This window comes from Crocuta crocuta, unplaced genomic scaffold (assembly GCF_008692635.1).
Source record: "Crocuta crocuta isolate KB4526 unplaced genomic scaffold, BGI_CrCroc_1.0 scaffold213, whole genome shotgun sequence".
NCBI lineage: Eukaryota > Metazoa > Chordata > Mammalia > Carnivora > Hyaenidae > Crocuta > Crocuta crocuta.
Genome location: NW_027529442.1, coordinates 3,814,872 through 3,839,568, shown reverse-complemented (window position 1 = coordinate 3,839,568; position 24,697 = coordinate 3,814,872). Strand labels below are relative to the sequence as shown.

The following is a 24,697-nucleotide window of genomic DNA, read 5'->3' as shown; positions in this document are numbered from 1 at the left end:
CCAAATCCTTTCTGAATTCTACAGAACTCTTCATAGGTATGTTTTCACAACACAGTCCTGAACTTGGATTTCTTTGTATGATAGATCAGTGAATAAAAATTGTTAGAGGGGTGCCTGGGTGGCTCAGTCGGTTGAGCATCCAACTTTGGCTCAGGTCATGGTATTGCAGTTCCTGAGTTCAGGCCCCCTATTGGGTTATGTGCTGACAGCTCAGAGCCCGGAGCCTGCTTGGGATTCTGTGTCTCCTTCTCTCTATATATCTCTCCTCTTCTGTATCCCTCTCCTACTTGTCTATCTCAAAATTAAATATTAAAAAAATTTTTTTAAAAGGAGTTATTACTTGGTCCTTCAAAGGTGATTGTGAGATTAAATGAAATGATACACATATAGCACTTAGTAAAGTGCTTGACTCTGTGTATTAGTACTCATATTACTTGTGTCTATTTTATGATCATCTCACAATCAATGTTCTCACAATGGAGAGATAATAATAGAAGCAAAAATAATATGGCAATAATAAATTGAGCAAACTTTATGTTTATACAGTGCTAGAAATGTTAAATGCATTTATAGGTAACATATCATCATGTTTAACAATCTCTTCCTTAGTTGCAGTTAGGGAGCCTTAGGATGGACCAGACACTGTGCTGAAGGTTTTGCAAACATCGTCTCACTTAATCCTTATGGCGACCGAAAGACATGGGTCTGATGCTCTCCTTTGATGCCTGCAGACCGTGAGGAACAGCATGATTACACAGTCACCTCCACTTCCCATGGCTGGAAAGAAGAGCCAGTTGTCCAGCATAAAACACATGCCAAAGGCCAGCTTCCTTCAAGCCCCATGCTGCCTTTTTCCATGGTGTGTCTATCTTACCAATCAACTCCTCTCCTCCCTTCCCTCAAACAAACAGCACCTAATATACCAGGCAAGCCAATGACTCTTCCATGAGCAAATATTCAGGACAAAAAATTTAAGTGGGATAAGAATAGCAAACTACAAACAAACAAAACACATTAGTGCATTTTGGTTTTCCACCACATGAATAAGCACAAGAACTAATTCATGTGGTAATTAATGTAGTCTTCTACCATTAAGGGCTAGAGCTCTATTAACCTACCAATATGTGAATAAAGGATGAAGTGCATGTGTTTGAGGAAATACGTTTTCCTTCACAAATGGATTATCTTGTTTTTAATGTTTTTATTTATTTCTGAGAGAGAGAGAGGCAGTGTGAGCAGGGGAGGGTCAGAGAGAGAGAGCGAGACACAGAATCCCAAGCAGGCTCCAGGCTCTGAGCTAGCTGCCAGCACAGAGCCCGACGTGGGGCTCGAACCCACGAACCGCAAGATCATGACCCGAGCCGAAGTCAGATGCTAAACCGACTGAGCCACTCAGGCACCCCCACAAATGGATTATCTAATCACAGACAAGACCTCATCATTCCTTTTAAGAAGAGGTGATGAGCAAGAAAGCATAAAGTCTGGAGCCCTGTGAGCTGAAGAGTCAAAGGTACACCTTCTCGAATAACATTACCAACGTGAATCCACCAAATGATCTCATCATAGAGAATTCCAGGAAGGCTGGCCCAGGTATCAAAGACATAATATCTTCTCCTTGAGAAAACTGCCAGCGCTACCTTAATGGAAGGTGTATTCATAAAACAAGTCAGGTACTCTTCCACTAGACACGTAAAACTCTTAATGCCTAATATGCTCCGGAATTCAAGAATTATCTCTCCCACTCTTCCCCTGAAGGAACAATGTGGGGAGACATGTTTTGAGTCTCCTGATCCTTTTCATTCAGGCTACAAGTGACAGAGCCAGCAGTGGGCATTTGATCTATGGAGAGCCAATCCATAGCCTGCAATGGCCTGGGGCAGATAGCTGTGTCCGCACTGAAAGAATTACTAGCTGAGCCAATCACATCCCTTCTCTTAGGACATTAGATTAGAATCAGGGAGAGAACGAGCTAAATGGGAAGAGATAGGGAACACACAGAAAGGTGAAGCAGGGCAGTGGTCAAAACACAATAATGGCACCATTCTTGGCAAGGCATTTGTACTCATTGCCTTGAACCCGAGACACGAGACCTGGGCCTGTTTCCTTCCTCACACTTTTGTTTTGTTTCGGTTATTGCTCTCCCACTTTTATTGCTGTAAGAGTTCACCTCCTTCATTGTACGGTGAGTATGCCTACAACTGCTGGCTTTAATAGGTGAGTCAGCCTATGTGAGTTACTCTCCTCCACAACCAAAAGTAATAGCTCGACAATTAAGTCCTTAGGATTCCTCTTCACAGTGAAAATCAAGAAGGGGAATTTATACCACATCCAATGTGTTCTCAAGGATTCATTTGTTCAGTCTTTATTCTCTTTCCTCCCTCTCTTCCCCACTCTTTCCTCACCTAATACTTACTGAGCACCTACCACCTGATGTTTTGAATTGTAAACATCCCTGGAGTTGTCCTTACTATGTGTCAAGCACTGTGTTGACACTTAGAATGTACTGATGAACAAGATGAACAACGTCCTTGTCTTCATGGAGCATTGAGTCTGGCTGGGAAGCTAAAATGCAAACAAGTCATTAAAGAATGTGGCACTGGGTGGCTCAATAGGGTAAGCACCCAACTCTTGATTTCAGTTTGGGTCATGAAGGATGGGGCACTGGGTGGCTCAATAGGGTAAGCGTCTAACTCTTGATTTCAGTTTGGCTCATGATTTCACGGTTTGTGGGCTCAAGCCCCGTGTTGGGCTCTGCACTGACAGTGCGGAGCCTGGTTGTGATTCTCTCTCTCCCCCTCTCCCTGCCCCTCGCCCACTCATTCTGTCTCTGTCTCTCTCTCTCTCCTAAAATAAATAAACTTTTTTAAAAATCTGAAAAAAAAAAAAAAAAAGAAGAAGAAGAATGTGCTTGGGGAGCCAGCTGGAGGCTGACTTCTTCCAGTGGAAACTGCCTGCTCAGAGAGGTCCGGATCCCAAAAGAAGTGACATCTAAGCCGACATTTGAAGGGATAAGAGGAATTTGACAGCTAAATAGGGCTGGGTTAGAAGAGAAAGGTAGTATTTCATGAAGAGGGAGAGACATGTGCAAAAGTCCATCAGATCAGCAAGAAGCCATCACCAAAACATCTAAGAAATGTGAAATATGTACAGAGCAAGAAACTGGATTTCAGTATGAGAGACTGGAGGGAGGTTGGTTGGGAAGGACTCAGTCACTCATGGAGAGAGATCAGGCTCTCAGCCCACACTTTATGCCTCCACCTTCATGCTAGATCAGTTACCTTATGCTGCCCAGAGTCATTGATATTGGAAAGAAGTATTACTTTATCATGACCATCATCATGATTACAATTATCTTTACTTTCAGAGGACATTTAATAGTTTACAAAGTTTTTTACATGCTTGATCTCATTTAAAATTTACAACACTATGAGAAAAAAAGGGGTACTATCCCCAATATTCAGGTGAGGAAACTGAGGTTCTCAAAGAAAGGATACAGTAATAGAATAAACAAGACTAATTACAAATACAGTCAAAGTCAAATGTATGCCTGCAGAAGATGAAGACTCAAAAGAAAGTCATGGTTCTCTACACATATTCCTTAGGGACTATTTTTTTTCCTATTTACACGTGACCTTCTTTTCTTTTCTTTTTTAAGTTTATTTATTTTGAGAGTGTGTATGTGTGTGTGTGGAGAGAGAGAGAGAGAGAGAGAGAGAGAGAGAGAATCCCAAGCAGGCTCTGCATTATCACCCCGAGGCTGACTTGGGATTCAATCTCAAGTGAAATCATGACCTGAGCCAAAATTCAGAATCGGACACTTAACCAACTGAGCTACCCAGGGGACCTTTTTTTACCCCCCACCCCTTACCTGGATCAGAAAGAGATATAAATCCTCTGGGGAACAGAGAACTAAGAACAAAGTCTCTACTTGAGCACGAAGGCAGGATCCCTACCCTGGGAGACTCCCAAGTGCCAGGTGTAGCTGGGTAGTCCTGAGGTTGATCCTATGAGGGCCTTTATCTACAACCTGGAGAATTCCGGTGGATACCTACAACTCTTCCAAACATAAGCACTGTCTGTGGATAAGCCCCTCAACAAAACAACTCAGGAGAACCAATGGCCTGCAATTCTTTCAAGAGACCTTTACTTGTAGGTTCAACACTGGCCTCTCTGCAGTGTTCTTTGAAATGCAAATACTGCAAGGGCAAGGCCCTGGAGAATCACTAATGCAATGGTAAAAACAAAAAACAAAACAAAACAAAGAAACCCCAACCAGGACAGCCTGGTGTACAGATAGAGACACTTAAAGAGGTACATGCAAGGTGAAAACACAGATTTTCTACTTCTGAATTGTGCCAAGATTCCGACTCGAAAGAGGCTTCCATAATGTTCTAAATTACCTTCCAATGGATTTCTACTTTCTCCTTTTTCATCATCCCCAGAATCACCCAAATCATTATCATCATTATCCTCATCATCACCACCTTTATAATTTGTTGAGCGCTTTTTATAGTCCAGGCACTATGTCTGCAAGGTGGTTTACTTTCATGAAGTCATTTAATCATTATGGCAACCCTTTGAAGTAGGAACCATTATCAATCCAACTTATAAATGAGAAAAAATAAAGTCTAGGGAAGTTAAATACATTGTCCCAGGTCACCATGCTAGTAAAAAATAAAATCAGGATTCAAATCCATAAGTAACATTTTTCTCTGTTTTTCTGTTTTTGTGGGGCCAAACACCAACTGTCTTAATAAACTTGCAAATGCATTAAGTGATGAATCCATTAGCATACTGGGGAGTTGCTCTTTTATGAAAAGTGTATTTATTGATTCATATTCCAATCGCACAGGATTTTGTCACTAATTGAGAGGCTAGAAAAGTTATAATTAAATCCACATTAATGTAGCTCTGAAATTACATCAGACCCTCAATGACAGATTGCTGCTCATAATTTAAATAACTTGCATGTTAGAATTCCCTCTCTTGTTTATACTTAGGAAAAAGAGAAAGAGTTGTCTGACTCATGCACATAGATTTTTTTAAGAAAATTGAAAAAAAAAAAAAGGCCATAACATGAGATTACATTTTTGGCTTTATAATCACAGTTTTTTCTATGTATTTTAAATGAAGAGATACTAATTTTTAATTAGAACCTAGTCTATCTTAATAACCAACAGAAAATAAAACAATATAAAAGACTACTGATGTCTGTTGTATTTGTCTCTAAATGCAAACCCTCCTTGGCATTTTCAGAAAAAGCTTCAAAAATATATCTTAGTGGGTGAGATAAACTCTGCAAATAGGATAGTATCTGCCTTTAAACATTTCTTTGAGGATTAGGGATAAGGTACAGCAGGTGCCTGCCACACTGATGAAAGTAGAAAAGTGTAGCATTTAAGAGAATACAGATGGGAGTGAGAAGGCTCAAATCTTGGCATTGCCATTTCCCACAATTTTGTTCTTGATGAGTTAGTTAACATCCCTGAGCTTCATGGTGAAATGGAAATGTTAGTCATACAGATTTTGACACGATAATGTATTGAAAGCACTGAAATATACTGCCTCACATGAAGTCTGCATGAGAAAGGTAGCTCTTGCTCTTTTTCTCATTAAGTGTTTAAAATGGTGATATATTATGTTAATTACATATTGTTTTAGTAATCATATTATTGCTTTATTTTGTTACTATCAATAACACTATTATAAACGCTAATATCCAGTAAGCAGAATGATGTTTGACGTTTGTTTGGAAAACATGGTTGAGAACTTAGATTCAGGGATGAAGTTTATGCAAAGCAGGTGCCTTCATTTCATGAAGGAGTAGCCCCTCCAGTTCATCTATCAGGAACACTGCATCTCTGGATTGGCTGGCTTCCTTTGGGAAGGCAGAGAGGAAAAGGAGAATGGGAATGTGAAGTCCTGGATTGTTGCAGAAATGGTATAGCAAAATGTGAGATGGATGTCAAAGATTAAGAATTAGAGGAACCAAGCAATTTGACCTAGCAGCTATTTCTACAGGGATAGACTCTGGACTAGCGGCATTATGCTGTTGGAAGACTGTGTCAAATATCATTTGTAGAGTTGAAGTCCTTTTGATGCCCTGACAATCTACTCTAATTCTGGATGATGGAGATGTGTGGGGGTCTGCCACATTCTAGTATATATAAATCCACAAGTGTATATCCAGGGCCTTATAAATAGTAGAGGGAAGAAAGAATGTACTGACAATACTTAAAAAAAAAAAAAAAGACCAAAGTCCTACTGGTAAAGAACTGAAGTAGCACAGTAAGAGTGATCAGTGGAAGGCAGGATTCTACTAACTTAGTTTTTCAGAGTCAGTCTGAGAAATGGGGTAAATGTAATTTTTTTTTTTTACCACTTCCAAACGAAAGTTTAAGAGATTTGCTGGATCTATTCTATCATCAGGGGATAAATGAAACAGACCACTGGAATCGCTGCTATGTCCTGAATTTTGGGTTTGACTCAAAAGATAGTGAGAAGTCCTTGACCTCATTTAAGTAGATATTAAGAATTGGAAGTTTTGCTTCAAAGTCTTTGAAATTGGCTAAAGCTTTTCCCTGAAGGCTTAACTTTATACATTATTTAAACTTTAAATCTACTATATCCATGAGCCTTTCCTAAGCAAAGAGACATAATTAAAGTGTATGTTTCTCCCGAAGGTTGTAAGTCCAAAATCAGAGCATGTCTTTAGAAGTAATACAACTTCATATGGCCAATCCATAGGAAATCACTCAGAACATAAGTTATTTTAAAAATTACATTTGTACACAACTGTAGACAGATGATATACCTGTGGCTCTTCCTACTTCACATAGCTTCCCTTCATCCTCTCTTCTCTCCTCATTGCACCTCAAATTACACTCTTTGGAAAAAAATCAATTTTAACGGTTCAGGGGTACACATCTATGCTTTTCACTATGCTCAGACAAATCTGTCTCTCTTTCTCTCTCTCACACACACAACTATATTTCCCTTCTTCTATTTTTACAAAAATAGTAATATACTCTATGCGTTATTTTGAAATCTGATTGAATAAATTGTTGACTAAAAGAATGAAAGCTATTTTTCCCCTTGAATAATTTATCAAATATTAAGAATAAACCCATTTCTTTTGCACTTGACAACCCTATCAAAGACAATTACATATACTGACCTTGAGGTCAATACATATTAATTTAACTCATTCTTTTTAATGGCAGTGTAATATTTCACAACATACATGAATCATACACTAACGATTTTCCTATGAATGGACTTATCATTTCCAGTTCTTTCCTCTACAAATGATGTTGCAGTCAATGTCCTTGATCATATATCTTTGTATACACTTTTATTTATACATACTGAAAAACAAAAGGATCATAGTGCAAAATTTTTAAGGAGTAGCAACTTTAAAGCTGCTTTCCATAGAAAAGGAGAAAGTGGGGTATTATTAGTGCTCTGTCATGATCAATTTATACCTTTTGCTGATCACATACTGCTTACCAAGTACTATGAAAGGCACTAGTGGGGAACACAGAGACAAACAGAATAAATTTCCTGTCAAAGAAATCAACACTATGTTTCATTGTCACTTTCTCCTACAGAAAAAGATGCCTCAGAGAAATACCTCATACCAATACACACACATAGATTTTTCCTTTTCTCTCTCCGCTTTGTTAAACTTGCTCAGTAACTAACCTTCTTCTATCTCTCTGCTTTCACCTCTCTACCTTAGCTCTTTCAAAAAATAGATCAACTAATTTCTCTGACTTTTTAAGTTCTAGTTTGGTTTGGTTTGTATTTTTTGTCCCTTTTCAGGCTCTCTTCCACAAATGAGAAACTAATAACTGATCACCAAGCATAAACTCTTCCACCTTATAGCCTTAGGGGCCTAAAAGAGAGGAAAGACTGTAAATATTTTAGGCGTAATAAATATTTTGTTAATCCTTTCCCTCTCCCTTTCTCTTTTTTTCTCCCTCCCTCTCTCTCTGTCTCTCCCTCCCTCCCTCTCTCTCTCTCTCTCTTACACACACACACACACACCATATCTAGAAAAAAACAACTGTAATGCAGTGTGATAAATTCTCACAAATAAAATGTAATGGAATCCCATTACAAAGAACGGGTTGAATCATTCTATTTGGGGTAGAGTGAAAGGAAAGGAGTCAGTATGAGAGATAGCTTAGGTTAAAAGACAAACACTATTTCCTGGCTTGGGGTGTGAGGACAAAGGGAAACTTAAAGGTATAAAGTGCTTTTGAGTTTTGGAGGGAACCTGGATAGCTTAGGGTAGTGGTCCTTTGACTTCAAAGTACATAGGAATTACCTAGGGTGCTTGTTTAAAATGCAGATTCCCGGGAGCCCATCTTCTCAATATTGTGAGTTCTCATCCAGAAATCTGCATTTTAAACCACTTTATCCAGGTTCACTGTACTTTGAAATATACTGGTAGAGGCTGTGTGGAGAGTAGTGACATGAAACAATGCTGTCACAGGACTGAAAAGAATACAAATTTATGTGTCCAATAAATGACAAGGTGAGACAATCAGAGATACCAGAAAATGAAGTCAACTCTTCAAATTTTGTTTTGAGAGACAACAGCTTGGCAATGGAGTTCTCATTTTGATCAAAAACCCTTGCTCTTCCACGGAGAATGTTTACTGGATGGCTGAATGAATGAATGTGGGCAGAGTCCTGAGAAAGCTGACCGGAAGTTTCACAGACCATGAGCTCTGCTTGGTTTCTTTAACCTGGCTGTAAGGAAAACGGTTTTATAATGGCCATCCTGAATCCCTAGGTCAAGCCTTCCAAACGCTGTCATGATGTATGTCAAATTGATATATTCCTGCACTTTTATGCAGGTCCACAAACAAGGCACATGTGATTACTCTGTGGATCATCATGTCAACACACACAGTTGTGTAGCCAAAGCCACACACTAGCCCTTGGCGTCAAGATCAGGGAGGACAGGACATGCTCTTACATAATTTCCCAGCTAGTCAGTGGTGGGGCCTGTGATTAATGCTACGTGACGGGCTTTGAACTTTCTGTTCAGATAGGTCCGCTTGCCTCTCACAGCTCCTAGCAAGAGGGAACGTGCGACCTGCAGATTTCACTCTCAATAACCATCATCTAAGCCAACACCAACATTGCTCTGTGGCCCCGTGGGTAACTGTTTCTGTGCCTCACTGCTTGTCAACAGACAGGCAGCCAAGGGGCTGTCAGAGTGTTTTTTTAAAAGGGGACAAAACATAAGAGTAACAAAACTTCGGAGAGCCTGCTGGCTGAAGAAAGGTATACCAAGAAGGCTGAGGGCANTGGAGGAGTGGTCAGGGTAGAGAAATTACACCGTGGAAGGAAGGACTCCTGCTCTCTCTACCAACAGCATTCGCAGCCTGGAAGCGCCTCGCTGGAGCTCCCGCAGGATAACTGACCACGGGGCTTCCCGCATCTCAGTCCGGGCGCAGAGCGATCTCAGTGCTGAGCAACTTGTGAGCTTGGCCAAGTGGAGGCCCAGCCTTCAGAGAGTCCCTCGTCTCCAGCCTTCACCACCACCCTCCCTCTGCCCCCCGCAGAAGTGCAGGTGAGGCCCGGAGCCCATCCCGCGGCTCCTCCATCTGCTCCCCTTGCCACCTCTCCGTCTCCCGGGGACGCTCCCGACAGCAGCCCCTGCGCGTGCGATCGGGAGGTGAGATGACACCTCGGAGCGCCTGCAAAAGCCCATCCGCACTCCCGTGGCTAAGCTGGGTCCCTCCAGAACGACACCTGCCGAGTGGGAGGTCGCAGGCGCGGGGCCGAACTCCGGGCTGGCGGCGGAAGCCAATGCAGGGCGCCCTTCGCGACCTCTCGGCACCTGACGGCTCGCCGCCCGGCCCCCTCCCCGCACACAGCCCGCACTCACCAGCTCCAGGGCTCGCAGGAAGGCAAGGGGCTCCTTCAGCGCCCGGAACGTGCCCGCAGAGGCCAGCTTTGGACGGGCCAGACGAGAGAGAGAGAAAGAGAGAGGGTGAGGAGGGGGCTGAGGCGCCTGTGGGACCGCGGGGGCCCCCCCAGCCCAGGTCCGCCCTACCTGACTCACGGGGTCCATCGCTCGCCCGCGCGCGGTCCTCTCCCAGTCAGATGAAGTTCGGGGGACGCCGCCGCGTCGTCCTCNCCAGGTGAGAGAAGGGCACCCGCCCCTTACCAGGGGAGGGGTGTGAGGTCCGCCGACTCCCGCACACCAAAGAAAGCCTGTTGACTCGTTGGTTCGTTCGCACACGCCTCCCGGGAGCGCCCGCGGCGCGGCCGGGCAGCCCCGGGTGTTGGGGTGCATCCGAGAACCGGGGTAACGCGGCCCCTTCCCCCAGCACCCGGAGCGGGTCGGGCTGAGCTCGACGCACGCGGCTGGAAGGGACGGGGGACCAAAGTCAGCCTGACTGTGGGACCGTGCGCCACGCGGGTAGTTCTCGAGGCCGCTGGGGGAGGCCATGCCCACGTTAAAAGTAGAAAATACACTTCCGGAGGCCAAATCAGCCAAGGTAACGCACAGCTCATGAGGGGCCACCCAGGGACTGAAATTCAAGTTCCTCCGTAACTCAGGCTCTTCTACCGAGACCCTTTGCGGCACAAATAACCCCCAAATGCAGCTCCTCCAAATTCATCCTAATAGTAATGCGCCCGTGCCTCCCAGACTCATACCTTTTCCCCTCCCTTGGTCTGCTAACCTTGACGGAAATACTAGACCACAACAACAAAACAATTGAGTTCCTTCTCTGAGTCAGAAATTGTGCAAAGGGCTTTATAAACATCACATATTCACAAAAGCCCCGTGGGTTAGTATACTATTCTTCTCATTTTAGAGGTGAGGAAATTGAGGACCATGGAAGGGATGTGGTCGGCTCGAGTTTAAACAGTTAACAGATAATGAAGCCAGAGCCGAATTTAAGAGAGAGAGAGAGAGAGAGAGAGAAGGGGCGTAAGGGGTAGAAGGGAAGAGTAGGAGGGGAAAGGGAAAGAAAAAGAAGAAAAAAGGAAGAGGAGAGCACGTAACCAGTCAGTCATGCTGCTGATACGCCCCTTCCTTCTCACTCGCTCTGGACTGGATTCCACATATGAAGTGGTCTCCGAGCAACACAGATACCCCATCTGTTTACTACAAAGATTTGCCAAAAAGGTTTGGAGTTTGGGGTGGGGAGGAGTGACTAATATTTAAGAGTGGGGGGTGAAAATGGAAATGCGTAGTTAAGGGTCTGCAAAGGGGAGCCAGCAGGCCAAACGTGGGTCAGAGAGAGCACATCCAGGGTAGATGCCCCGGCCGATGGGTTTTGTTTGAGACTAGAAATTTCGTAAGCACTCCAAAGGGCTAGTTGCACCATCTGCAATCCCCCCATTTTGTTCCTACTGCTATATACAGAGAGTCTAAAACAATTGGAAACAGTTGTTTCAAAAATAAACCATTATGCAACTTAACAAGGGGAGGGGGAGAGAAGGAAGGTATCAAGTACTTAGTATGTGGCCTGACATGCATGTATATAATCTTTTTTTAAAAAATTTTTATTTATTTCTAGGAGAGAGAGAGACAGCATGAGCAGGGGAGGGTCAGAGAGAGAGGGAGATACGGACTGAAACAGGCTCCAGGCTCTGAGCTGGCAGTCAGCACAGAGCCCGACGCGGGGCTCGAACCCACGAACCGCGAGATCATGACCTAAGCAAAAGTCGGACGCCCAACTGACTAAGGCACCCAGGGGCCCCACATGTATATAATCTTATGTGTGAAGTGACTTAGCCTCTTCAAGACCTCAGTTGTTGTTTTAATCTGTAAAAAAATGGAACCAATAATATCTACCTCAGCTGTTTGTTACAAGGACTCAATGAGGTTTCGTAGATAATGTATCTAAGGCAGTCTGGCCCACCGTAATCTCTCCACACGGATTAGTTATATTTCTTAGTGCCCACACAAATAATAATGAAAAGCAAAGGTGAAAGCTCAGTGGTTCTCAGGGGAGATGGGGTCAGTTGTAGCACTGTCTTACCACTCTGCAGTGCCCCTCCTCTGTGTGGCCTTCCTTGCCTTTTTGGAGCTGCCATTTTATTTGCTTTGGCCACTGAAAGATGGGCAAGGTGATGTGTGCATTCAGAACCTTTAGAGATTTGCCATCTTGTTTGTTTTCTTATACCACCATGAATACAACATGTCACACAGAGGCTACTCAGACAGCCTGGGTCCTGGCCAAAGATTGATGAAGAGCAGGAGCACCTGAGTGGCTCAGTCTATTAAAGCGTCCTACTCTTGATTTCAGCTCAGGTCATGATCTCATGGGTTGTGGGATGGAGCCCCGCACCAGACTCTGCGCTGACAGCACAGATCCTGCTTGCTCTTCTCTCCTCCTCTGGCTCTGCCCCCCACCCCCGTGCCTGTGCTCGCTGTCTCTCTCTCAAAAGTAAGTAAACTTAAAAAAAAAAAAAAAGATTTATGAAGAGCAGAGCGGCACCTGGGCTTTATGAACATGGAGCTGAGCAAGAAATGCATTCGGGGTTGCAAGTACCTGAGATTTTTGTCTTTTGTTAACTGCAGCACAATAGAACTTAGGGTGATTCATACAAGGGTTCACACAGCTAGGAAGTAACTGAACCATGATTCTACCAGAATCGCTATGCCCTCATTGTCCTTGCATCCTCGCTGTTTCCATCACAGTCAACTAGCTTATGGCTATAACATCTCCTGCTTAATGATGATTATAATAGCTTACATCAATTCCGTTCTTACTGCATGCCAGACGTTGTGCTAAGTGTTTTAAATACATCATTTCAACATCACCTCAATCCCCTCTTTTATGGATGGTCCATCCAGGCTTAGAAAGGCTAGGTAACTTGCCCAGGGTCGTCCAAACATAAACATCTAAACCTAGCCCTTTAGACAGAGAGAGTGATTTATGTAAGCTGTTGCCCACAAGCCTTTCGTCTGAGCTGAGAACTTGGCACAGCTGAAGTGTGATTCTTGAACCTGTTCCCCTAGGTCTTTCTTCACCCCCAACATTTCTCCTCGCTAATATGGTGGCAGATTTTTCCAGTCCTCCAAACACCATGTGAAGGAAGCCAGAACCGTGGCAAATGGCAAATGTGTCATAGCTTAGACAACAATTGCACATTGTCACAGGATGCTTTTCACGTTCCAGAAATGTATGAGCTACCAGCAGCTGCATCACCAAAATAACCCAGAGTCCCATACTGCATTTGCAGTGTTAAATATTTTGTAGACTTCGGGGTTAAAACCTCTATCTTCAGACCTAGAAATGACAGTGGGGTCTCTAGAAAACTAGGTTGGGGGAAGTCGGATGGATGATATAAACACTGCCACAATATTATTCTCAGTGGCTGAGGGTGACACCTTCTCTTCTGCCACAAGACGACAGAAAAGTTCTTTCTTACTATAACAGATTATTGCATTGGCTCAGCAATCATGTTACCTAGGGTGAGGCATGAGCGATCCATTTCAGTGGCCTATATTGATCATGTAAATCAGTTTCCAGATTCTTTTGTTTTCTACCAGGGACTTATGTTTGTGATGACTTCTTTTTATGTGCCAAGGCAGTTCGTTAATTTACTGCAGTGGTTCTCAACAGAGGGAGATTTGGGCCCTTCCTTCCCCCAGGAACCATTTGGCATTGTTTGGAGACATTTGAAGTTGTCACAACTGGGTAGAGGAAGGGGGATAGAAAGATGCTATTGGCACCTGCTGGCATCTAGAGTGTCTTGGCCAAGGATACTGCTCAACCTCCTCCAGTACAAAAGAAAGCTGGATACAATAGAGATTTATTCAGAAAATGTCAATAGTGCCAAGACTGAGAAGCCTTGACTTAGGTATTCAACAAGTAAGGACTGCATGCTTATTGCGTGTTAGTACTGTTCTCGGTACTATAAAGTGGTTGACAAAATCTCTGCCTTCACAGAGTTTATGTTGGAGTGGGATATATTATAAATCCAACATATTCCAGGTCAACATTTGGTAAAACGAGCAAGTAAGCAAAATTTGGGTTATAAAAGCAACCGTTTTGAATCTCAAAGGGGATCAAAATGACAAACACTGAAGTACCAAACTGCAGGAGATGAACTTGAATTATTCAGGCAATTAAATCTTGCTCTCAGGAATAATAGAATAACATGCTTGGGTTTCATCTTCCTATATCTCTTCTGGCAAAGAAGAAAAAATAATTTAAAATTTTACCCATAGCAACTTAATACAGGAGGAAATACTATCCATATGATATTTAAAATACTAGAAATAAGTAATGAGTGGAAGTCAAATGTCATATATTTAACTCTGCTTATGCTGCTAACCTAAAACTTTCCAAATCTGTACTTGACTAGTGAGTACAAGAACAAAGGCCAATAACATGTCTGTGTGATTATTTGCTTATATATTTGGCTTGCAGAGGGCTGGACAGTCTAGGAGTTGGTGTGGGAATATTTTCAAGAATTCTCATTTTATAATAAATGACAGTATTATCTGTCAACTCAAAGATCAAGTAAAGGCATCTTTACTTACTTATGTCTCACTCTTAAATTGGCTGCAATCCAGGAGCATTTGGGGGGCTCAGTTAGCTAAGTGTCTGACTCTTGATCTTGGCTCAGGTTTTGATCTCAGGGTTGTGAGCTCAAACTCAGCTTTGGGTGCTGCACTAGGCTTGAAGGCTACTTTGGGAAAAACAATAGCTTAAATACAATATACAAGAATGTGTACATGTTTACTTGGTTCGAAACTTCCTCACAAAATAAGATTTCATAAGCTTCTATGGAATTACTAGCATTCAAATAAGATCATTCTTCTTTATGAAACATTTACTTATCTATTTATTTTGACTGAGAATGTGTGTGCATGTGCATGCACTCGTTGGGGTAGGAACAGAGAGAGAGAGAGAGAGAGAGAGAATCCCAAGCAGACTCCATGCTTACAACGGTGCCCTATCGGGCTCCATCTCAGGATCATGAGATCATGACCTGAGCTGAAATCAAGAGTTAGACACTTAATTCACAGCCACCCAGGGGCCCCAGGATCATTCTTAATTAATAATCATAACTACTAGGGGCCCCTGGGTGGCTCAGTCAGTTAAGCATCTAACTCTTGGTTTTGGCTTAGGTCATGACCNCAGACTCATGGATCACAATCACTTTGTGTTAATCTCCTATCACCCACTGCAATTTTTTTTTTTATTGTCAAGTTGGTTTCCATATAACACTCAATGCTCATTCCAACAATTGCCCTCCTTCATGCCCATCACCTCTTTTCCCCTCTCCCCCAAGCCTTTCAACCCTCAGTTTGTTCTTAGTATTTAAGAGTCTCTTATGGTTTACCCCCTCCCTCTCCTTATCTATTTTTCCCCTTCCCCATGGTCCTGTTAAGTTTCTTCTGTTCCACATGTGAGTGAAAACATATGGTATTTGTCCTTCTCTGCCTGACTTACTTCACTGAGCATAATACTCTCAAGTTCTATCCACGTTTTACGAATGGCCAGATTTCATTCTTTCTCATTGCCGTGTAGTAGTCCATTGTATAGATAAACCACATCTTCTTGATCCATTCATCAGTTGATGAACACTTAGGCTCTTTCCATGATTTGGCTATTGTTGAGAGTGCTGCTATGAACATTGGCGTACATGCATCAACTAACCCTATGCATCAACACTCCTGTATCCCCTGGGTAAATTCCTAGCAGCACTATTGCTGGGTCCTAGGGGAGTTCTATTGTTAATTTGTTGAGGAAACTCCACACCTTTTTCCAAGGGACTGCACCAGTTTACATTCCCACCAACGGTGTAGGAGGGTGCTCACTGCAATTTTTGAATAAAGCCCAAAGAATGGATACAATTTGCCTAAAGTCTTCCTGCCTGAAAAAAAGGTCTAGCATAATAAGAGAGGATTACTCAAATTTTGGAAATTGACTGTGTTCCTCATATCCTGACTCTACCACTCCCTTGTTTTGTGACCTTGAGCAAGGCTCTTAAACTCTTTTTACTCAGCTTCCTTATAGTAAAATGGAGATTAACTGGACCATCCACATTGCTTTGTAAGAAGGAATATATGAGTTTACAAAGTAAAAGACCAGAATAATATCTGGCATCCGAGAATCTAGTACATAAAGCTGCTAAAAAGCCAAGATATAAGACCTACAACATGCGGGTGACTGGGTGGCTCAGTCACTTCAGCGTCTGACTTCAGCTCAGGTCACCATCTCACGGATTGTGGGTTCAAACCCCGCGTCGGGCTCTGTGCTAACAGCTAGCTCAGAGCCTGGAGCCTGCTTCAGATTCTGTGTCTCCCTTTCTCTCCAAACCTCCCCTGCTCATGCTGTTCTCTCTTTCTCAGAAATAAATAAAATGTTGAAAAAAAAAAAAGACCTACAACAATAGTAGGGAGATGGCCTATGAATGACATTGACATCCTAAGTGACTGTCATACACCACGACTTACCATAAACACTTAAAAATCATTTCTTTTCTTCTATCTCCTTTTTTTCTTTTCAAAATTCTCATTTTTTTTTCCTTCAAATGTTTTTTCTTTATTCTTTCTCCTTAAATTCCAAGCTTCTCAGTTGATCTTGGGAATTTTCTTCAGGGGTTGATAAGAATATTGGTAACCTTTCTGGGAGGCTTCCTGATGTACACACACTTTCCAATAACATAAAATTCAAGGTGAAAGTTTTCCCATTTCTTTGATGTTTATAAGTAGAGCTTTGACAGGGATTGTTATGTTCTTAAAAATAGTTTTACGGGGCGCCTGGGTGGCTCAGTCGGTTAAGCATCTGACTTCGGCTCAGGTCATGATCTCATGGTTCGTGGATTTGAGCCCCATGTAAGGCTCTGTGCTGACAGCTCAGAGCCTGGAGGTTGCTTTGGATTCTGTGTCTCCTTCTCTCTTTGCCCCTCCCCTACTCATGCTCTGTCTCTCAAAAATAAATAAGCACTAAAAAAAATTTAAAAAATAGTTTACTTGGGAATATTTGCAATCTCTAAGAATTTTATTCTTGTTTTAGGGAATAGTTACATACATATATTAATAAGATCCTTACAGATGATAAAGATAGGAAAAACCAGATGAATTCTTTCATATCTTTAATAAAAGTCTGTAATCCAAATTATACACTGCATGCTTTTCATTTTAGTAAATTCTCCAGATGGTATTTAGACCTTGTGCTTCAATATGACAAAATGGCATTTGCATCTACTCTAAATGAGTCCAAAGAAAAACTCATCCTATTCAACAATTGTAAGAACACATTTACTTATTCCTTACCAATCTGAACCTTTAAGTAAAAAGCAAACTCAGATTAATTAAAGCATGAGTCATTGGAAAATTGACCCCTTTGTCACTTCATGGTCATATTCTCTGCCAGCCAAGGTCCTTTCACACAGCTTGACAAGTGTGTGTGAGGGCATTGCTGGACCACTCACACAGACAAACACAAATCCAATACCTAAAATTAGATCTTTACTAAATTACATTGCACTGCACTTTTACACCTGCTTGGCAGATAATACCCAGAAGAAAGGTATAATTACATAGGTTCTTTGGCAGAAATAGAAAACAGGTTAAAACCCCAAAAATCACTGAAAGAGAAGGAAGGAAGGAAGAGAAACAGCAAGAGGGGGAGGAAGAGAGAGAAGACAGAGAATGAAAGAATCCTTTCCCCAAATCATGGTCAGCAGATATCAACAGCTTTGTTAGAAGTGACTTTTAATGAGGATTTGCTATGTGCCAGTCACTGTGATAAGCTTCTTATACCACTACAAATTAGTTAGTGTTATCCAGAGTTTGCAAATAATGGAACTGAGTCATGGATAAGTTAAAGACTTGCCCAAGTTCATACAGCTAACTGGAGGTGAAGCCAAATTTGAAGCCAATAATTCTTCTTTTTTTAAATGTTTATTTGAGAGAGAGAGTGCACGCCCACACCACATGAGCAAGGGAGGAGCAGACAGAGAGGGAGACAGAGAATCCTAAGCAGGCTCGTCACTGGCAGCAGAGAGCCTGATGTGGGACTTGAACCTATGAACTGCAAGATCAAGACCTGAGCCGAAGTCAGACGCTCAATCGACTGAGCCAGTCAGGTGTCCCTGTACCCAATAATTCTTGAGAGCTTGAGATAATTTTATACCTTCCAATTATCCAAAATATAAAATACACATCTCTAAGATCACAACTGGAAATTAGAGATATTGATGAGACTTTTATTTAGTTACCAACCCCAACTACCTAATTAAATACTGGGGACTGATTATTCACATCCTCTTTTCTCTCTCTCTTTTTTTTTTTTTTAATTGTTGTAAGGACACATGTGGATATCCAGGTTTCACAACACCATTTGCTGAAGAAACTGTCCTATCCCCCTTGGGTATTGTTGGTAATCTTGTCAAAGATCAGTTAAACACATATGCTTTGGTTTATTTCTGAGCTCTCTATTATGTTCCATTGATCTATGTCTTTATGTCAGTACAACTATTTTGATTCTTATAACTTTATAGTTTGAAATCAGAAAGTGTGATGCCTTCAGCTTGGTTCTTAAGATTGTTTTGGCCAGTCAAGGTCTCAGTGGTTTTATATGAATTTTAGGATTGTTTTCATTATTTCTGTGAAAAATGCTATTGGGATTTTTTTAAGTTTATTGTTTTGAGAAAAAGAGAGAAGACATGAGTGGGGAGGGTCAGGGAGAGAGAGAGAAAGAGAGAGAGAGAGAATCCGACGTGGGCTCTGTGCTGTCAGCATGGAGCCCGACACAGGGCTTGAACCCACAAACCATGAGATCAGTGAACTGGAGCTGAAACCATGAGTCAGTCACATAACCGACTGAGCCACCCAGACACCCTGCCATTGTGATTTTGATAGGCATTTCCATTCATTTATGTCTTTCATTTTTGTCAATGTTTTGTAATTTTCAATGTAAACGTCTTTGGTTAAGTTTATTCCCAAGTATTATTCCACACTCTCAATCCTTCGCTGTCCTGTTAATTTTTGTCTTACTACTAATAATTTTTGCAGGATCATTTGTATCTTTTGCTGTATCATTAAGGAGAGCACTTTTCCCATTTATTTTCAAGATTTGTAAAGGTTTTATTTTAAAGGATTCCTTGTTTTACCTTAGTGTTACAGGTTGTTAAGTACAAATGAGGTGAGAGGAACATGTTTGATTTAAAAAAAATTAATCAAGCTATTAAGCCATGAAGAGGCATGGAGGAAACTTAAATGTGTATTTAAACATTGGAAGTCAGTCTGAAAAGGTGGCACATATATGATTCTGGCTATATGACCTTCTGGAAAAGGCAAAGCTCTGGAGACAGTAAAAATGACAGTGTTTGCCAGAGGTTGTGGTGGAGGGAGGGATGAATAAATGACACAGAGGATATTTAAGGCAGTGAAAATACTCTGTTTGATATCCTAATCATGGATATGTGTCATTTTACATTTGTCCAAACCTATGTAATATATAGTGCCAGAATGACTGTAATGTAAACTGTGGACTTTGGGTGATTACAGTGTGTCAATGTAATGTCATCAATTATAAACATTCTGCCATCCAGGTAGTGGAAGATGATAATAAAGGAGGCTATGCTTGTGGTGGGGTAGAGTGTATACAAAATCTCTGTCCCTTCTGCTCAATTTTGCTGTGAACCTAAAACTGCCCTGAAGAGAAAATAGTCTTAATGTTAAAAAATGATCTAGCAACCATAGGTTAACATCCTGAAGTTAAAAAAAAAAGTCAGTCATTACTTAGTGCTATTATTTTTCTAGCTAGGGGTCCATCATGCTCAATGATAGAATAAGAAATAGAACAATTTTATGCAACTCTTCGAGTAGTGAAATCAATGTTGGATTACTTGTTCCTTAGCATAATCTATAAATTAAGCAAGAGAAATGTATTTTTCTCTGCATGGCTTTATTTCTATATAAAGGTTAATTAAAGGTAATGTTTTTTTGGCTTTATGTATATTTTGTGTGCATTTGTGTTCATGGGAGTTTATGAAGAGAAAATATAAGCACGTTAACACTGTGATACCCTTTCTTCTTTTTATATGACACATATTAATAAGAGTAATACACATAAAACTTCAAATAATATAGAACTACATAAAATAAGAGGGTTCCCCCCCCCACCTCCTACTTCCATTGCTCACAGGAATATACAACTTTCTATATAGAAGTATATGTGGATATATGTCTATGCATGTATATGCCTTTATTTTAAAAAATATCTTTATTTCAAGTGGCACATATATGCTATCGTTAATAAAAATGAGTTAATACCATTTATATTATTATACAACTTACTTTCCTACTTTTTTCACTTTAAATTTTAACAGTTACTTTTTCTTGTTTTTGCATACCAATCTACTTCCTTTTTTCCTTGTGGCCAGGTGGGATCCATAAGACACAGGATGATGACATCATATGACATATGATGACAGAAGCTGTAGCAGCCCGAGTCAAGGATGAACATCATATCTGGAGGATGATAGCATCATCTGATCTTTGATCTGTTACAAGGTAGTACTTTGTTCATGCCGTTATGTTTTGAAGGTTGTTAGATTGCCTTAGACTGTACCCTAATAAAATGTCCCTCATTGCTCAGTCCAATGACATCTATTCTGGGAAGCCTAGATTTTCACTTCCTTTAGTTGTAAACCGATCAAAACTGGTCACTCTTACCCCAGTGCTCTTTGTACTTTGAAAATGTTTCTTTCAACTTATAATTCTCTGGGGTTTTTTAAAAAATTATTTTAATGCTTAGTTATTTTTGAGAGAGAGACACACACACACAGAATGAGATGGGAGAGGTGCAGAGAGAGAGGGAGACACAGAATCTGAAGCAGGCTCCAGGCTTTTAGCTGTCAGCACAGAGCCCAGTGCGGGGCTCGAACTCACAAACTGTGAGACCATGATCTGAGCTCAGGTCAGATGCTCAACTGACTGAGCCACCCAGACATCCCAAATCCTCTGGTTTTATTATACTTCTTTTAATGTAATACTTGATGTTAATACAGAAGCCTACCTAATATTCCAGACTAAGGTGCCTTTGTCATGTGCTATCTTAATACCCTCTACTTCTGTATAACAATTATGATCCAATTTACCTTCTCACTATTTACCTTCCTACTATAATATGTAAGCTCCATATGGCAGAATCTTGGCTGCTTCCTGTATCACCAACTTTACAGGAAATGTTGCACAGAATAGGCTCACAGAAAATGCCTATTGGATAAATCAATGGTCTCCTTAAAGGTAGGAAGTATAGGCCAATCATATTTGTAACCCATTCATTGTAAGCTCAGTGTGTGGCACCACTTTGGTGGCCCATAAATGTAGAATGCAACAAACTGGGTTTGAATGGGATGTTACTGGGAAAGATAGGATGGGCTTAAAATACCATTTCTGCGAAGGGCTGTGGGTAGGTATCTGCCAGTGTTTCCATCAGTAAATACTTTAACATGTCTTTATATCTGAAAAATAATCACTGGAAATAACAATGAGAAAAATCTAAAAAGAACCAGACAGGAATGACTGTTATATAAATTCTAAGATGTGTCTTCCGTACCTTAAAAACAGTTGTGTGACTGTGCATTTCAATTCAAACCCTCACACCCACCTTTCCATGGTCAGGTACTTGTGAGCAAAATCATCATTAGTTAATTTCCTTAAGTGTGGGAAAATAGGTTCTACTTACATAAATAGGTTAGAAGGGGATCACAAGTAACTTGTTATAGCACCTGCAGGAAATTATTTTCCATCTGACGCCAATATACTGCTGTACTTCGATCACAAACCCACTTGCCCCCCAGACTCTTTGCTTCTTACACACACAAATTCATGATTACTGTCTGATTGTTTTCTCCACATTTGCCTCTATAAGATCTTGTTTTCTTCATGTTCACCACGTGGGTAATAGCTTGTGAGCTCAATCAATATGAAGTCAAAACCCCTGTTCAAGGTTCTTGTCTTCTCCTTGACATCAGCCTCTCTTGTATTCAGTTCTGCGGCAGCTCTCTTGCTGGACAAGAGAGAACTCCAAACTCATAGTCTGCAACACATAAGCAAATCATATCCTATGTTATCAGGAAAACAGAATTTATGCTTGTATTTGGGGAAATAGATAAATAGGATACTTAAATTTGTAAGTGGTTTCTCATTATCATTAGAATTATTAGGAAACTGTCTTCACAAATACATTGTATATTAAAATTATGTAGAAATTGAGAGAAATATCTAGGGTTGACATGCTAAGTGAAATAAATCACACAAATACCACATGATTTCATTTATATGTGGAATCTACAGAAATCAAACAAACTAAAAAAAACCCAGACTTTTGAATACAGAGAGCAAACTGGTGGTTGCCAGAGGGTTGGGGGTGAGGGATGGGCAAAATAGATAAAGGGGCTTAAAAGGTACAGACGTTCACTTATAGAATGAATAAGTCACAGAGATGAAAAGTACAGCAGAGGGAATATAGTCAATAATATTCTACTAACATTGTATGGTGGCAGATGGTGAAAACAAGTAAAAAAAAAAACACAACAAGAAATTTCTAGGTTGACACAGTGAAGAAACTTGAAAAATAGCATATTTGGGACATTTACTTTGAATGCTCAACAGTTCCGTTCAACTCCCCCATATGAAAACAGGTTGATATTAAGTTCTCTACATTTTCAAAATATTCCATATTTTCCACAAATATTTGTATATAAACAGAAATGATCACAAACACGTGTGTAGTGTGTATCCAGAATAGATTGGCTGATGTGATCAGTAGTCTGCAACATAACATGGAAATTGCCTCAATATCACCCAGGCCTCTTCCTCTTGCTGCCTGGATGCCATGCTGTCATTGACTGCTATCTTCTTCTTTCAGAAGGCTCTGTGGGAACTCTCCCCCCTCACTTATGACTTGGCGTGTAGAATCATGAATTAAATTCTATGCTCATTTTATTTGCTTGTTTACATGAAGAATGATTATTCCACAGTGTGAAATAATGAATATTCAAGTGGTGGGAAATCTGAATTTGTGAAACCATATGTGAAGGTATTGACTCTTTCAGAATATTTTCACTGAAATGGATGATACTGAACAAATTGCCTCTTTTTTTAATTTTTTTCTCCCATGATTCCCCCAGGCCACTGAAAGAAAACTCAGACATGAGTTTGAATTGCTCTCTCAATAAAAAGTTAATAGGTTATTTCCAATTTTCTTGATTCTGAAATCTGTAATATAATTCTCATATAATAATCAAGCCCCAGCCAACATGGCGGAGGATGCTGTGGTTTGCTTCTTTCTTTCCTTGTTCCTCCTCTCTCCCTTGCTAACAGCTTTCTGGCAGAAAGGAAGAGGGGTCAGTGCCAGTGGAGGAGGAAAGCTCCTGGATGAGTGACACTGTTGTAAATTGGCTTCATTCCCTCTCAGCCTGGAAGACTTTCTCTTTTTCAGAAAGATACTCCCAGTCCCTACTGTTAGGGACCACTCACCTGGCTCTCCTTGACCTAAGGTGTGTGCTCCTGCCTCAGCTGGTAATGTACTCCGTCCGTCCGCAGCTTCTTAGGAACATGGCAGCCCCTTGCGGCTCAGAGGATCCTGTGACTGATCCCTTACATGTGGCTTATGGGTGGTCCACAGGAAAAACATATGATCCTTTTCCCCAGTAAACTGTGAGAGAACAGCTCATCCAGAGTTTCCATCTTTGACTTCAACATCTCTACCATTGGTTAACCAAGTATATTTCTCAGAAAGTAGTCAGACGTCAGCTCACTTTTTCCAACTGACGGGTACATACATTGAACTCCATATTCATGTCCGTAGGTTTTCAGTGAGCTCAGTGCAGGTCTGTAGCTTACCATGCATCAGTTCTTAAAGCATCCCAGAGAGCCCAGGGCCATATCATAACTTGCGACTTGCCTTCCTGGCTCTTTCTTTTCAAAATCACACTAAACTTGTCTTTTAGAACTGCATTAGCATAAAGATGAGTATAATCCAAACTGAATCATATTCATTTTTTCTTCTGATTTTTGAAAGAAATTGAAATGTCTTCATGAGCCTCTTCATGGTTCCTAGGCACTATGCTTCCTAACCTGAGTGGAGAAGCCAGTCCTGAGTAAACCTTCAAAGATTCAATCAATGTATTGAATAAGTGAGACTCAGGGGGATGTTGTAACAACATAATTTTATTTTTTATTTCCTCCTGTTAATTTATTGAGCACCTATCAGATACTAGCTACTGTATTAATAAGCACAATAGGTACCTGTTGTCTTCAGTATTTGAATGTTGTCAGATAGGTGATGTAAAGGTACTGAAAAATCTAACAGGGCTAAAGTGCTGAAAGAAAGAAAGAGAGAGAGAGAGAGAAAGAAAGAAAGAAAGGAAGGAAGGAAGGAAGAAAGGAAGAAAGAAAAGAAAAAAGGAAAAGAAACCACAAATGCTTGGACATGTTTATGTGATAGATTGTACTCTTGTCTGGGCCAGGCTCCACCAGTGGGAACAGGGGCATGTACTTGACTCAGTAAGATATAGATGTGTTTCCTTTGGCTTTAATAATTAGTGTGGCAAAATCTATGTCCACTTGGATGGGGAGCTCTGGTTAGGGTCTCTGCAGCATCTGTGAACTTTGACCAGGTGTGCTAGCTAGAGTGTGTGTTTTTAGACTCAGCTTCTTCATTAGTAAAAAAAAAAAAAA

At 41.0% G+C, this 24,697-nt stretch overlaps 1 protein-coding gene and 1 long non-coding RNA gene across 3 annotated transcripts in view; one reads left to right on the top strand and one right to left on the bottom strand.

Moving 5' to 3' along the window:
• Positions 1-10,152, bottom strand: part of SYNPR (synaptoporin) — a 303,250-nt gene extending 293,098 nt beyond the window's left edge. Inside the window, exons 1-2 of one of the 2 annotated variants that reach the window (XM_077760248.1) lie at positions 10,076-10,152; positions 9,908-9,973 (exon numbers count right to left, since the gene is read on the bottom strand). In XM_077760248.1, coding sequence (XP_077616374.1) covers positions 9,908-9,973; positions 10,076-10,093 — 84 coding nt within the window. In that variant the 5' untranslated portion in view covers positions 10,094-10,152. The remainder of the gene's footprint in view (positions 1-9,907; positions 9,974-10,075) is intronic. The other variant, XM_077760249.1, reaches the window with a different exon arrangement.
• A 10,271-nt stretch (positions 10,153-20,423) lies between these two features.
• Positions 20,424-24,697, top strand: part of LOC144228437 (uncharacterized) — a 209,815-nt gene continuing 205,541 nt past the window's right edge. The window contains exon 1 of the long non-coding RNA XR_013334196.1: positions 20,424-20,521. This is a non-coding gene — a long non-coding RNA (uncharacterized LOC144228437). The remainder of the gene's footprint in view (positions 20,522-24,697) is intronic.